This window comes from Triticum aestivum, chromosome 7D (assembly GCF_018294505.1).
Source record: "Triticum aestivum cultivar Chinese Spring chromosome 7D, IWGSC CS RefSeq v2.1, whole genome shotgun sequence".
NCBI classification, from domain to species: Eukaryota; Viridiplantae; Streptophyta; class Magnoliopsida; order Poales; family Poaceae; genus Triticum; species Triticum aestivum.
Window position 1 is genome coordinate 39,237,016 of NC_057814.1, and position 13,143 is coordinate 39,250,158.

The 13,143-nt window shown below is 39.8% G+C and overlaps 1 protein-coding gene across 2 annotated transcripts; it reads right to left on the minus strand.

Moving 5' to 3' along the window:
• Nucleotides 1-8,547: 8,547 nt before the first annotated feature.
• On the minus strand, nt 8,548-11,966 carry LOC123170369 (uncharacterized). Of its 2 annotated transcripts, XR_006485197.1 has the most exons (4): nt 11,779-11,966; nt 10,688-10,858; nt 9,695-9,917; nt 8,548-8,711 (listed from the first exon to the last, which is right to left on the minus strand). XR_006485197.1 is itself a non-coding variant. In XM_044588230.1 (3 exons), exons 1-3 carry the CDS (start codon nt 10,768-10,770, stop codon nt 8,698-8,700), a joined length of 426 nt encoding a protein of 141 aa, XP_044444165.1. In that variant the 5' UTR covers nt 10,771-10,937; the 3' UTR covers nt 8,548-8,697. The 2 variants fall into 2 exon arrangements, 1 of the variants encoding a protein (XP_044444165.1); XM_044588230.1 differs by lacking the exon at nt 11,779-11,966 and having other exon boundaries at nt 9,695-10,023; nt 10,688-10,937.
• Between the last annotated feature and the right edge of the window lie 1,177 nt (nt 11,967-13,143).

Here is a 13,143-nt window from a genome sequence, read left to right on the forward strand (position 1 = left end):
TTCTGCCGCCGCAAGTTTTTGTTCTCGGATATCCCATCTGGAGGCCTTTTCGGGTACTCTGTTGGAGGGGGGGATCGATCATGGAGGGTTTCTACATCAACCTTGCCGCCCTTTCGATGATGTGTGAGAAGTTTACCACAGAACTACGGGTCCATAGCTAGTAGCTAGATGGCTTCTTTTCTCTCTCTCTGATCTTCAATACAATGTTCTCCTCGATGTTCTTGGAGATCTATTCGATGTAATCTTCTTTGCGGTGTGTTTTTTGGGATCCGATGAATTGTGGGTTTATAATCAGATTATCCATGAATATTATTTGAGTATTTTCTAATTATATGCATGATTATTATAGCTTTGTATTTCTCTCCGATCTATCCGTTTGGTTTGGCCAACTAGATTGATTTACTTGCAACGGGAGAGGTGCTTTGTAACGGGTTCAACCTTGCACTACTCTATATCCCAATGACAGAAAGGGACAAGAAACGTATTTGTATTGTTGCCATTAAGGGTAAAACGACAGGGTTTATTCATATGTTGATTGGATTTACTTTGTCTACATCATGTCATCTTGCTTATAAGGCATTACTTCGTTCTTTAAGAACTTAATACTCTAGATGCATGAAAGATAGCGGTTGATGTGTGGAGTAATAGTAGTAGATACAGGCAGGAGTCGGTCTACTTGTCTCGGACGTGATGCCTGTATACATGATCATTACATTCGATATCGTCATAACTATGCGCTTTTCTATCAATTGCCCAACATTAATTTGTTTACCCACCGTATGCTTTTTGTTCGAGAGAGAAGCCTCTAGTGAAAACTATGCCCCGGGTCTATATTTATTATATATAAAATCTAAAAATACCTTGCTGCAATTTATTTACCGTTCTTTTATTTTGAGTTTTTGTTATGTATCTACCATTATCAGACTTGACCCTTGCAATTAACCGTCGAGGGGATTGGCAACCCCTTGACCGCGTTGGGTGCAAGTATTTGTTCTTTTGTGTGTAGGTGCTGTTCACGAGGTCTTGCATGGTTCTCCTACTCGATTGATAACCTTAATTCTTACCTGAGGGAAATACTTATTTCTACTGTACGCATCATCCTCTCCTCTTTGAGAAAATCCCAACGCAACTCACAAGTAGCAAGAAGAATTTATGGCGCCGTTGCAGGGGAGACATCACCAAAACCTATCAAGTACCTTCGCCTAAACTATCATCTACTTGTATTTACTTTTATTTCTCATTTGCCTCTCGTTTTCATCTCCCCCACTTCCAAAATGTTTTCACAAAAAAATATTTTTGTTTGCTTTTCGTGTGTTTGCTTGATTGCTTGCCTTTTGCCTTCATGTGCACACTTGAAAACAGAAAATGAAAGCAAAAAATTAAGATGACTATGGATCCACTTAAAGTTTTCTACTTAGATCATCTTTGATCCATTTGTGCTCGTGCTGAAACCCCAACTAGTTTAGTTGAGGGAAAATCACTAGACGAGTATGCTCATTTTGTGCGCTACCGTTTGTTTCAAAAGGGGAGACTCTTATGGAATCAAATAAATTGTTTGCTATGCTATGCTTGGAATCTATGTGAAACTTATGATTTTACTTGTTGCTCTAAGAACCCTAAAAAACACATTCCCTATCTATGTGAGTTTAATGTTAATGAAATCTTATCTTCTTATGCCAAGGGTGTTTATAGTTACTGTGATCTCAAACAAATTGAAGAATTTGTTGCTTTTAAGGGTGCTTATAAAGTTGCTTCTTTGATTGAAAAGTGTGATGCTACTGTCTACAAATCTAATTTTTTTTGACGTACTTAAATACTGCTATGTAAACTATGCTCCTAATGCCTATGTTAATGAATTTATTGAGAGAATGTCTTATACTTTGGAAGAGAATAATGATATGCATGAATCTATACGTAATTATGATTCCGTTGATTTGTTTGAAATATCCCCTCTCGATGAACATGATGCTTGCTATTCTTATGGACATGATGTCAATATTAATGATGCTTATAGAGATGAACTTGCTACAGTTCCTTATGTTAAAAATGAAATCATTGCCATTGCACCCACACTTAATAGCTCCTTGAATGAAAAACATGTTGCAATGATGTTATTATAAATTCTATGAATGTCAATTATGGTAATGAGATTATGTTACCACAAGCATCTCTCTCCTTGTTAACTCCATCCCACATAAGCAAATTTGTCTTGGGATGTGTTATGTTACTACTTAAGTTACTCCCATTATGACTAGCCTAAATGTGTTTTTCTTGGTTGGGAAACACAATCACGTAGTATCACATAGTTGTTTGAGCCAAAGTCATTTGCAGAGGGTATGTACAAGGCCGATTTCTGGACTGTTATGAGAACTGATATCCACAAGCCATCTATATCTAGGCGGACAACGTTGATCAAACCTTCTAATCATCTATATTAAACCATCACACAACCATCACACCTGGAACAACAGAATACTTGCAGATAGTCATTATCTTGTGAAAATACATAAACAGTACGTGATGCTCCAAAATATGTCGCTCCAAAATAGAGATAGAATAACAATATTCCCAACTTTTTTTTGTAAGGTTTAAGTAGATGAGCTGCAGGAAAGAGCCAATTTTAGATCTACCTTCTGATAAAGTGACCAGTTAAATGTACTCACAGAAATCTCATGGGATCTTGTGTATCAAACTCAATGACGTCTCTGTCACTGCTTGAAAGCATGATGTTGAGAGCTTCCCACCACCTTCGATGCCTATTAGTACTTGCAGAGCAATGCAAAAGATGACAAACATGAAACGTTATCTAGGTGGGAAGGAGAGCAAACCGCTAGTTGAGTGACACAGGTAAGAGCAAGGATGGCATATAAGGAGCTTAGAATTGTACCGTCTTCATTACTAGGTAATATGTTGGTTAGGTATAGTAGGCGAGTCATTGCTTCATTTGAAGTAGTTATGTAAAGTTTTGATATATGTTTATTGATTTTAATGGAATAACTAGTTCACGGTTATTTGTACGTATCTTAAGCTATAATTATTATTTTTATAACACAGCAACAACCATGCTGCCTTGTATTGATAATTATAATAGATCAAGGAGTATGTGTGCTCACCCTACAAAAACAAATTCAGCAAAAGTCATTAGTGTCCTATTAATACAAAGGGAAACCTTTTCCCATTCTTTACTTAGTACTATCTCTGTCCCATATTAAGTGTTGTTCAAACGGATGTATCTAGCACTGAAATACAGCTACATACATCCGTTTGGGCAACAGTTAATATGAGACGAGGGGAGTACCAAACATGACATATGTATATGAATTATTTGGATTATGACCGCCAATACTTGTTCATCAGTTTCATGTGATCATTTAATAGTGAAACCATGAACAATTAATTAATCAGAGAACCCAGCACCATTATTTTTTCAGTGAGGTGACTTGGAGAGACAAACCTTAGAGTTTTTTTTTTGAGAATCAACCTTAGAATTAATGGATCAGCGTCCTAGGAAACCAAGGTCCAATTTATCATTGTCATGCATCTTTGTTTTCTTGCAGTAGAATTCTACTACTGAAATAACTGCTTCCCATTGGTAGCATCGAAAGGAATTCAGACTGATGGTTAAACACGTTTTTACCATTGCAGGTTCAAAAGTATGATGTGCTGAAGAGGGTTTATGGTGGTGGCTGCTGTATGTGGACGGAAGGGCGGAGATAATTAGACATCAATCAAATACCATTTTGTTTATATGAAGGGTGTAACTTGAAAATCTTTAGCAGTGGATTAGAGATGATAATAAGGTGCTAGCTTTTGGATACTGTCAGCTGTTAACAGAGTAGGAGATGGTTAGCTGTTTATCCATAGTTGTAGGTACATTTATTTTATTGTAGTGTCATGGTAATATTCTCAAATTGCTATGTATGTCATAGCTATTGTAGTTCGTTGTCGGTCCTCATTGTATTTGATATATTAGAGTACACAAGTTCTGCTTCCTTGTATGCTCTTGTTTCGCCCTGCGATCTTTGCGTTATATTTTTTATCGCGCAGAAATTTCTCTTCGTCAGTGTCTTGAAGAAGTGTTGACTCTCTTAGTTGTAGTTGGAGAAGGTGAACACTGTCAACATCCAACGAGACAATTGTTAGATCTACAGTGAGCAGAAACTACTTAATCAGAGAACCAATCACAGTAAAAGGATAGGGGGTACAAGGTTCATGGGAGAAATATGAACTATGTATTACTAAACCATCAAGGCAATGGTCTCGTTCACAAGTACTAACATTTACCGAGCACTGGTTTCACATTCCAGTTTGCGAAAAGAGAAGGGTTCTTGAGTTTAGTATAATGTCGAAAACTGAGATTATATTGTATACAAGTGATGCATGGGTATTCATGGTGGCCATAACCTTTTTATTCAAGGCAAATAAGTATCAAGTCTCTTTGGTTGGGAAACACAATCAAATACTACCTCTGTCCCAAAATATAAGACGTTTTTGTAAGGTAGTATTACATAGTTGTTTGAAATAATGTTTTTTGCAAATGGTACATATGTATGCTTCGCTCATGCCTGAGAAGAGCGGGCTCGGGATCTCCTCCCATGGTCTGAGGTCCTCTGCATTATTTCTAGCTTTCTATGAGACTTAGTTGGCTACTTGCCCCCCGCTTGCTTCTTAAGAGTGGGCATAGCCACCCCTACGGATCGAGCCAAGAAGTTGGTTCAGTACAATGAATCTTTTCCTTGAGTTCAACTTCTCCAGTGTGTGGAATTGCATCAAACCTTGGTTAGAAGCGCTTTTGTACAACACTAGAAATGTGCCTGAGAGGCTTACCGTAGAATGACCCCCAAACTACATGATCGGGCACATGGACTTAACGAATTCTCATGGGTTCTTATGTATTAGGCCTAGTGACTTCTCTATCACTAGTTGACAAAGAGTTGCTCATTGTCTCCCGACACCTCCAATGCCTATGAGTACATGAGGAGAAGAGGAAATTATGTCAAGATATGACACTCATTAGGTGGGAATGAGAGTAAACCGCTAGTTCAGTGGCACAGGTAACAACAAGCATGATATATGGAGCACAAATTGTACCATCTCCATTACTAGGCAATATATAAGGTTGTTATGGTAGATGTCACGACTTCATCGAAAATAGTTGTGCATATATTTGTTAAGTTTAATAAAGCAACTAGTTCACCCAAGAGTGTACAATTGGTGCATATGATCATTAATTGCACATATACTATGCGACAGTTCTTCTTCTTATAAATGTCGTGACCAGGTTGCCTAGTTTCATTATTTACAATAGATCATGTCCCAAGTTGTATGTGCTTTCATCCTGGAATAATCTTTCTCCAGAGGTCAACAGTGTCCTATTCATAACACCTAGGGCAGCGTTTTCATATTTTCTTTACGTCATAACAAACATGACTTATATACTCTCTCCGGTCAAATATTCCACCACTGTAAGTTTTCAGTGAGGTGAGTTTGAGGGACAAACCTTAGAAACTAACTAGCATAACCCGCGTGGCGACACGCCGCGCCTATTGATACGTTATGCGAAAAACAATATTGAACTTTATATATAATTATTTGATTAATTATTCACTTTTTGCTTGCTCATTTTATTTTTTTCATGTTAAGGTGTATGTATAAAATCATATTGATATGAATCCTGGAATCTTTATTGAATGAAAAGAGTTGACAAAGGGCAGATTCTTTGGTAGGTCATAGCATCCTTGTTCAACTGCTCGCTGGATGCATGTGTGCTGGTGATGGAATGATACAGAGCTCTATCAATAATTGTTGTTGGAATTACATACGTGGTGAAGACTCGCGGTTTGTTACTTTTACTGTTTGATTGATTGCTAGGTTGGGCATCCTTTCTTTGCTCGGACGTTCGAGGATCATTGATGTATAATTGGGTTGGTCATTTATATGAAATCATAGCTTTGTGTTTCCATTTCTTTTTAACTCCGATGTATTAGTGTTTTGCGGTTGCCAAATGGCACAGAATTGAATTGCTTGTGTATGGACTTCCTAGTTGGCACATTGGTGAATATGGGTCGAATGTTTCGAAAGTGGTGGCACTCCTTCCGGATGTCGTTGCGATTAGGGAGCATGTATTTAGTGGTGACCATTTTTCAATGAGTGCATGTAGTGTTCTTATTTCTAGTTTTATTTGGAAAGGTAAGTACGACGGTTGTATCCAAGCATGTGCTTAAAATTTACAAATGTATATCTACAATGTTCCACATAGAACCATTAATACTCAATAATTTTTATTAATATGATTATTTTTTTTTGACAGCAAATATGATTAGTTAGTTGATCAGAAGTTATGATTGGAGCCGTAATCGAATTAAATAAGTGCCATTGGACTGCGACACTAACTCACGACATGTCAGTATTACTAATATTCTATATTTGTGTAAAATGAATGAAGGGAAAAATCTTTAGCATCACGTGCATAAAAAAATGTGCAAGCTAATCAACCAAAAAATAAAGCTTGGAAAATCTCCGTGCTGCCACATGGCCGTTTTACATGAAGTTTCACGAATGTAGTCACATCGTTTATTAATCCCATACATACAGTTGCACCTACGTGGGGGTCTGGGACCAACCAATGATCTACTATCCGCATCCAATACGTGTACACGCAGTTTTTAAGAGGGCTAAATTTTGAAAATAAATGTGATTTCGGTGGTTTTTTCATGAGAATACTTATTTCTTTCCTCAATAAAAGATGATGGCAAAATTGAGTGGGCTAATTTGCACATCTAGAGTGCAGTCTAATTCCCATTGAAGGAAAAGATAGTACCAAAATGAAAATGACAGAGCCAGGTCGTACCAATGAATAGCACAACTGTACACGCTTGAAATATATATATAGTCTAGATTCTCATTTTGATAGCCAAGGGCCAAAACTTGATCCTTCATCTTGGTATTTACTGAAACATCTTTTTACCTTACCTTTCCCTGACCTTAGATTTCCCTTCCTGGGCAGAAGTTTGTCTTCGTTTGTTGCTTCGGTCAGCAGGATAACTTGTAAGAAAACATGTGAACTTTTATCTCTGAAAAAATGTATTATATTTCTAGGTGTCCACTCGTGTGAATAGGTCTTCTATTGGCATATAGGAGTGCCAACGTTGAAAGAGCTGGAATCATCGCTTGTCGATGGTAGCAGTTCTGCGTTGCAGCAAACCACGGCGCCCGGGCACGCACATATAATTAAGCTGTTGATTTCATCCACCAGCCCGCCAAGAAAAACAACGCGCAACCGCGCTGCTGATACTCGTTACGCGATGCACTCCACATTCGGTGTGCTGTATATACATGCGCTGTATATGCACAGGATACTCTAACACCGCTGCCGCAGGACGCAGCCGCCTGCGATCGCTCGCCGACGCGGACGACTCGTCCGAGCTCGAGCGGAGTGCCGCCGAGCTGCGGGCCGGCGTCCGGCTTGGGGAAAGACCATGGTCCTCGGCTCCCCGCGTTGCTCCTGGCACGCAGGCACGCCTCGAGAGTCGAGACACGCTATGCTGGTCGGAAGGACGGGCGAGGGCCTGCGCCACCGCAACATCGTCAGCAGCAGCCGAACCAGCTGCTGCTCCAATCGCTCCTGCGCCCGGGCCCGTCGCAAGCAAATTAAGATAGATGGATGGGTTGATATTCACAACCGTGAGCATGCCGGCGGCAGAGGAAGCCGTCTACCACGACGACGAAGATGACGACTACTACGACGACCTGGGCCCGGAGGAGCTCCGCCTGCTGGGGCGTCGAATGTCCTGCGACGGCGCCCACCGTTGCCAGCAACCTTCACCATGGCCGGCCTGGTGTTGAGCTGCGTGGGCGTCCTCGGAGTCACGTCCGGCGCCTTCGTCGTCAGCTGGGTCGGCTAGGCCGTGTTGATCGCCAGCGCTGTCACTCTGGCAAGAAGCAGCCGCCGACGCCTCCTCGTCGTGCTCTTCATGCCCAGGCAAAAGCAGGAGCAACCATCGCCGGGCCAAGAGATGGCAGCACTAGTTGGAAAGGAAAGAGCAGAAATGGGAGCAGCTGGAATGGAAGACGGACGCACAGCGCAGCCGGTATTTATAGCAAGCAGCAGAGAGGCAAAGCACAAATTGAAAGCAAATACCGCACATGCTGCAGAAACACCGAGAAGACTGTAAAAAAGCGGCAGCCGACAGTGTAGAAGAACCAGAAGGTGCGGGCGGCAGCCGACTCCAGCACGGCGGACGTGGCGCCAACAAGGAAAGAGTTGGCAGGAAAAAGCAAGCAGCCATGCAGAATCAGCCAAAAGAGAGAATGGCAGTCGTGGCCAACTCAATCTCTCCACATGCAACCAATCGGGAACTGAAGAGAAACCAGGACATGCAACCAATGGAGAATGGAGCCCTCAATTTATTATGTTTTTCCGCACCAATCGCTATGCGCACCCGGACGTGTACCTGGCCACATCCCCCACTAAAGCACGTGTCACCCACCCCCACCTATTGGTCCGATTTTGAATGATAAGAAAAGTAAAAAAAAATATTGGCCAGGTTTAGTATATTTAGAATGGACCAACGTGCTAAGAAACAAAGGTCAAAACAAGAAGATTTCTTTGAACTTGCTCGGAACAAAAATAATTTGACTAGGAAGAAAGTGCATCTTGCCACCTCCTTCAGGTTCTTCATGTCTTCTCCATGGGTATCAACATCTATAGCCTGCCAAATTTCATACAACATCTGCAAGTAAATACATAGATTATCTTCCTCCAACTGATCTAAAGAACCAACCAATCAATATTTTAGAAGTATGCATTTTTTAGAGAAAAGGCAGAGTCCCGACTTTATGAATAAAGCCATAAAAGCAATGTACAACAAGTCCACAACCACATATGCGTAAGTTTAGTAACCACTATAACAATAGAAAACAACAATGAAATAAAATATGTCCAGAGAGGCATGCAGGCTGGCGCAAATTGCGCAAACAAGAGTAAAACACTTCACAAACAAAAACTTGGTTACGACAAGGTCCGGGCGGCATCGGTTTAGATGAAAGAAATGAAATGGCGGTGGCGTGAACCTTGGCGATCATCTAATCAACAACATCAATGTCGCGGGCCTTAATGAGAGGCTTCTGGCTCTATAATAGGGCGATCATTTTAAATGAGCAACCCGAAGGTTTGTCAGGAAAAACATCCTCAACGGTAAACTTCTTACTATCTAAAGATCCCAGATTGAGCAATGAAAGCAAACTAAAAAAACGCGATGGACTTGGTCCGAGAGATCAACAATATTACCAAAAAGGTCAGACAAGCTATTCGGGTTCAAGTTGACGTTCAACCATGATCAACACAACTCCAATTTTTTTGGCAAACACACATTGAAAAGAATATGTCTCGTATCCACGTTCTCCCCACAAAAGGAACACACCACAATTGCAATACCATGCCTTTTAATTATTTGGTTGCTATCCGGAAGACGAGCACATATAGCTCACCACATAAAACTTATTATCTTAAGGGGAATACGAGCTTGCCACACACCCTTAAACCACCTTTAACAAAGGCACCAACCCTAGGCCCTCCATTCGATTTCCCTTTGAGTAAATAACACACAAAGCAAAATGCTGCCTCGTATTTGACACTATATTCTAGCCATCTGTAGTTCTCAAACCAAACAAAAGTTGAAGTGTCAATTTTTACCGTAGATTTTCTCGACTTCGAAGTTGTGTGCAGATGGTTGAATTGCAGACTTTGCAATGCATCGTCTTCGAACTACATCTTGATCATCGACACCGTACGTACTCTGAAATAGGAATCCTTTCCCGTGGATTAGGTGGTTGCCTTTGAATATTATATGACGTTGCACGTGTATATTGGGGTGATGGCAACCGTGTTGCTTCATATTCAATATCAACTTCAATCTCTGCATCAGAATGGACAGGAGGTGGGGAATCAGAACAATGTATTCTAGTATCTTCAGGTTTAGGTTGCTCTTTGGTTGCAACCTCCCTTGTTTTAGCCTCACAATTCTGAAAAAAAATGAGTTAATATCACCATTCCTCTTCATCTTCAGTTCCACAATTACAAAACAAAAATAAGCATGAATACACAATAGTTGAGGAAGCATAAATGGATCAACTATATAGAGGTAGCTAGGCAAGCAAGCAACAAATCATTAAAAAAAACTAGTCGAATGCCCGTGCGTTGCCACGGAGTGACAAAAATAATGTACTAACACATTGATTAAAATTTTGTTTTATTATTGTGTATCAAACATGGCAAGTTGTGGTTTTCCATTCACGCAGCGATAAATAGCAATTCTCTCTCACACTATTTTACTCGTAAGTCATTGTGTCTCCATAACCAACCTCTCCTTGCATAAAACAAAACAAAACAAAGTGGCGTCTTTCTCCCCGCCCCCTCTACTCCCATGCTATTCGTCTGCACATAATCCCTCTGTAGAGCGAGTATTTACGTATAAAGAAGATATGTATTAGCATCTATGTACAAGTAGCATGCGTCTCATCACAGACTACAAGGAAGAACAAATAATCTTGCATCCTTGAGGCTGCGCTCATGTCAATTGTCAAGGGATACTGGAAGAGAATTAAAAGCTACTCTATTCACTGAAAGAAAGATTGTCATCTGCTTGTGAGTTGTGAGTAACAGCAAACTGAAGCCTATTTTTTGTACCTTTTGCAGTAGATGACTGTTTGAGCAGTGGAAAAGGGCGAGACAATACATAGGCCTCGCAGCACTGCGATGGTAAGACCCATATTGGACCAATATTGCCTGACGAGCCAAAGCCATGCCGCGGCACACGGACCGCGAGTTGTCCGTCGCGATGCCGTACAAGTCCGCCACCTAAGAATAACAAAATATGAGTCTGAACCAGGATATGGATTCAGCAACAATAACCATCGTCAACAAGCACACTTCCTTTCATGTAGGTTTAAAATATGAAACAAACTCATGATTCAGTTATATGATATAAAAGAACACATGGTTCAGTTATAGTCATACCACCTATACAACAAAAAATGTATTTTAACCTGAGGACCAGCATGTCTGCCTCAGCAACTATCTAAAATTATCAAATATGCCAACAATTATTTATTGATGCTTTCCACTAAGCTTCATTAGCTACAGGTGAAATGATGAGAGGTCCAGGAAGAGCTAACACCTCATATAATCAACACACAATGATAATAATTAAAATGAGAGAACCTATCAGATAAAGCACGCAATTTCATCTCAATCCGTTTGTGAAAAGGATTGTTCAAGTCTTCAGAGTTCTTATTCTGATTTTTTTAAATCGACCCTCTGAATTTGGATAGGACAACTTGATGGGTCCTGATAAAAATGAACATATGGGATATATAACAGTTTACTTTTGCATATCATATACACATTAATCAAGAAAGGAAGAAACTGACAATCACTTAGAAGGAACATATGGTTCATAGATGCATGTAAGTCATATATGAGTACATTGTATTACAGAATTCTAGTTTCTGAACCAGTTTAAATATCAAGGTTTCTTCGTAAAAAAAGGTTTGACAATGTTTGTGTTGACCTTTGAACCAATCACTCTCAACAGTTTGTGGGCATCTGAAGCAGATCAAGATTTATTTTAATTTTAGCATAATCAATGTTCTATTAGTTCTGAAACCTAAGTTCTTAGTTCTGTAATTGCAGCAAATCCTTAACTATCAGTATAACATAGATGAGTAATGCCTAATCAATCAGCAACAGAATTGGAAACGAAAACTGTAACTTATTACCCAGTTCCTTGCGCCGAGTGAAGTAGCAGGTTATGTTTCCAAGGGTCGAATCACTCCAAGAGATTGATGGGCAAACCATGTTCCTGCAGTAGCAACCTCGAGCGACTTGTACCCAAGTGGAGAATTAGCAGAGAGATAAATGGATGGGTTAAGTGTGTGTGAGATAGAGAAAGAGAGATAAATGGATGGGTTAAGTGTGTGTGAGAAATATGACAAATTATTCAGATAAGATTATAAGCTCAATGTGCACGCAACATGATACTAATTTATGCACGCACTTGGTATGAGCATTGCAGGTGCCATCTGAAAATAAAGTAATCATTCTTGATATACGCACACACTTGCCTTGCACAAACTGAGCATGCATGCACCTGCAATCATGCATCAAACTTGCACGCATGAAGTACATCTATATTTACTGAAGGTTAATAATTTTCCAATTTGGTAGCCATCTGCAATCATGCATCATCTCTCATAATCATATCATGATCGGAAAATTTGCAATATGGTAGTCTGCACATTAATATAACAAGAAACAATTTGAGGGTGGGCACATTGCTAATATGATTCACTTTTTAGTTTTACAATGCAGTTTTACCCACAAGATGGCAGAGGGCCTCTGGGTTTGACACTTTACTGGCCATCTGCCAATTTTTAATGATTCCTTTTAAGACTTATGAAAACAAAAGATGCTGAACTATTGGCATAGAGTAAAAACCAGTCAAGAGATTATCTAATTAGCACCATGATACTACAGCCAAGTGATATAATTTGGAATACCGATGAATAAGTGTTCGCTTCGTCCCAAGTGGAAATCCAAGCATCGTAGTTATCGGAATACAAATGGTGGAAATTGGTTCAGAAATCAGCGTAAACAATATATTCTTAGTACCATGATTCTATAATCAAGTATTCAAGTGTTTAATGAGATGTATCATCCATGTAGTTCTCTTACATTACGAATTTATAATACATAGTGCAACAATAGCAATAAAGGAAAAACATTACCACATTGCATAAAGTAGTATGATCGGTCTCCTTGGCATGTTCATATGAGTTGTCTCCTCCAACCATGATGACACCACGACGTCTCTACTTAGATCATGATAATCCAATCGAGCTGGCAAATAAAATTCTAATTAGATAATGTGAGCACAAAGAAACACCTTCCGATTTTATCAACTGGCATGGTTGATAATTTTACATGGTTCTCCCATGCATCACACAGGGTTTTAAAAATGAATCAAAGAGGGAATGCATATGATTGAGATGTGCATGCTACTCAGCAAAAATATTCTGAAGGGTGGGGTGGAAAAAAATTTCGTTTTCTATACTTCCCTGTTTCTTCTCAATACCAAATAAAGC

Excerpts from the sequence above, each read along its gene's own strand:
- LOC123170369 (XM_044588230.1), bottom strand. The coding sequence starts at position 10,770 with ATGGGTCTTACCATCGCAGTGCTGCGAGGCCTATGTATTGTCTCGCCC. Across the intron at positions 10,024-10,687 it reads ACAGTCATCTACTGCAAAAG|AATTGTGAGGCTAAAACAAG; the intron begins GTACAAAAAATA and ends ATTTTTTTTCAG.